The sequence below is a fragment of the Apaloderma vittatum genome, unplaced genomic scaffold (assembly GCF_000703405.1).
Source record: "Apaloderma vittatum isolate BGI_N311 unplaced genomic scaffold, ASM70340v1 scaffold27762, whole genome shotgun sequence".
NCBI lineage: Eukaryota > Metazoa > Chordata > Aves > Trogoniformes > Trogonidae > Apaloderma > Apaloderma vittatum.
In genome coordinates this window covers 22,495-24,196 of record NW_009705694.1, presented here as the reverse complement: position 1 = coordinate 24,196, position 1,702 = coordinate 22,495, and the positions used below count along the sequence as shown (strand labels likewise).

Below are 1,702 nucleotides of genomic sequence, written 5' to 3'. Positions count from 1 at the left end.
AAGGTGGATGCATTTTAGGCCTCTTTGGAAAATAAAATAAAATATAATAATAAAAAGAAAAGTATCTAAGGCTTAAAAAAAGTGAGCAAGAACAGAGTTAGAACAGCTGCAGCTAACGCCAGCTCGTGGCCTCGGCCGTTCCCGACAGCTGGAACGTGCCAAAATGCTTTAAGCTGCGCCGCTGCTTGGCATAAATCACGACAGGTTGGTTGGTTTTTGTTGGTTTGGGGTTTTTTTTGCTGGCTTGAACTGCAGCGTGAAGTACAATATATTATGCCAAATATTTAAAATAAACCGTATCTTCATGACAAACACTAAAAAGGTTAAAAAACATAATGCACGTAAGGTGCGTCTCTATCAAACACTGAGAGGCATCAGATAAACTGAATTTTCATCTTCAAAGAAGAAAATTGGTTCAAACGTTTTGTTTTCCCTTCTGTGCAAGGCGGTCACTTGGTTAAGGCTGTGGATGTCTTTACAGGAACCTATTTCAATTGCCTACTCGGGACACAGAGAGCGTTTCACAAGAAAACCAGCGCAACTTAAACTAAATGACAATTTCACGGAAACTCTAAATTTAGAATTTGAAAAACTACACAAAAAAGTTTGTATTAGTCTGCCAAAAAGTCACCGTTTTGGGGCAAACGTTTTTGAATCTGCCTGTCAAGAATTCTTTTGCACAATTAAAAAAAAAAACGACCGAAAACATACCTTCAGATTTAAAAACACTTTTTATAGCTTGTTATTTTATTCAGTGGTTTACACCAGAAGGTGTGGTTCTAGATACAGTCGGTGAGTAAATAGCCATGGAAACCTGTCTACGAACCCAACTCAAGACCTACCTAAGTGCTCGAAGGTAAAAACACCTACGCCCAGACACAGGCCAGAGGAGGAATGTTTACAGGCGTTAAGCACAATAAATGTTTGAAAGGCCCAAATATTACAGCAGAGAGACAGCGCGAGAGATAGAAATTACATTTTCCTGACTTTTTTTTTTCCCCTCCTCCTCGGGCGATAACGTTTTGGTCTATAAACTGGAAAGGAAGGCTCAGACTGAAAGAAACACGGTTTGTGTGGAGCATCGGCCTCACTGAGCACCGTCCGTCAGTTCTGCCTCCCGAGGGGCTCTCCCCGAACTCGCGGCCGCTGCTCCGCTCCCTCCTCCCCCCGCGGCAGAACCGCGCCGGGAGCTCAAAGCCCGGGCGGGCCGGGTCCTCGCCTTTCTCTAAAGGGAAGTAAGTGCATCAATGTTCTTCACTGGTAGGACGACAAGGCCTTCTCTTTTACAGATAAACAACTGAGCTTAACTATGCGAGACGACGACTCTGTCCTCGAGAAAAAGTCACCTTTAGTTAATTTTGTCCTGGAATATATACAAATTATTGGTGGCAGCTACGGCGATGATGTTCTCCACGGGATGCCACGCCGTATGGAGAATCTTCTTGTTGAAGTCCAGACTGTCGACGCTGATTTCGTCCTTCTTCCTTTTCCCGCCCGTACACACTTTGCGCGGCTTTAGGATGGCACGAGGTTTGCTGCTCTCCCGGGACGCTTCGAGGGTGATGTCCCGTCGTGTATTTCGGTCAAACATTCTAAAGAAATTGTTGTAAGATCCCGTCATGATGGCGCTGTTTGAACGCAGAAGAGAGGCAAATCTTAGTAGGGTCCCACAGAGAGCACTGATCGCCCGGCTCCTGCGCGT

The 1,702-nt window shown here is 45.0% G+C and overlaps 1 protein-coding gene across 1 annotated transcript in view; it reads right to left on the bottom strand.

The window, feature by feature from the left end:
* Positions 1-1,212: 1,212 nt before the first annotated feature.
* The window catches only part of LOC104270995 (serine/threonine-protein phosphatase 2A 55 kDa regulatory subunit B delta isoform), a 12,370-nt gene continuing 11,880 nt past the window's right edge, over positions 1,213-1,702 (bottom strand). Inside the window, exon 9 of the mRNA XM_009865528.1 lies at positions 1,213-1,628. Coding sequence (XP_009863830.1) covers positions 1,349-1,628 — 280 coding nt within the window. The 3' untranslated portion in view covers positions 1,213-1,348. The remainder of the gene's footprint in view (positions 1,629-1,702) is intronic.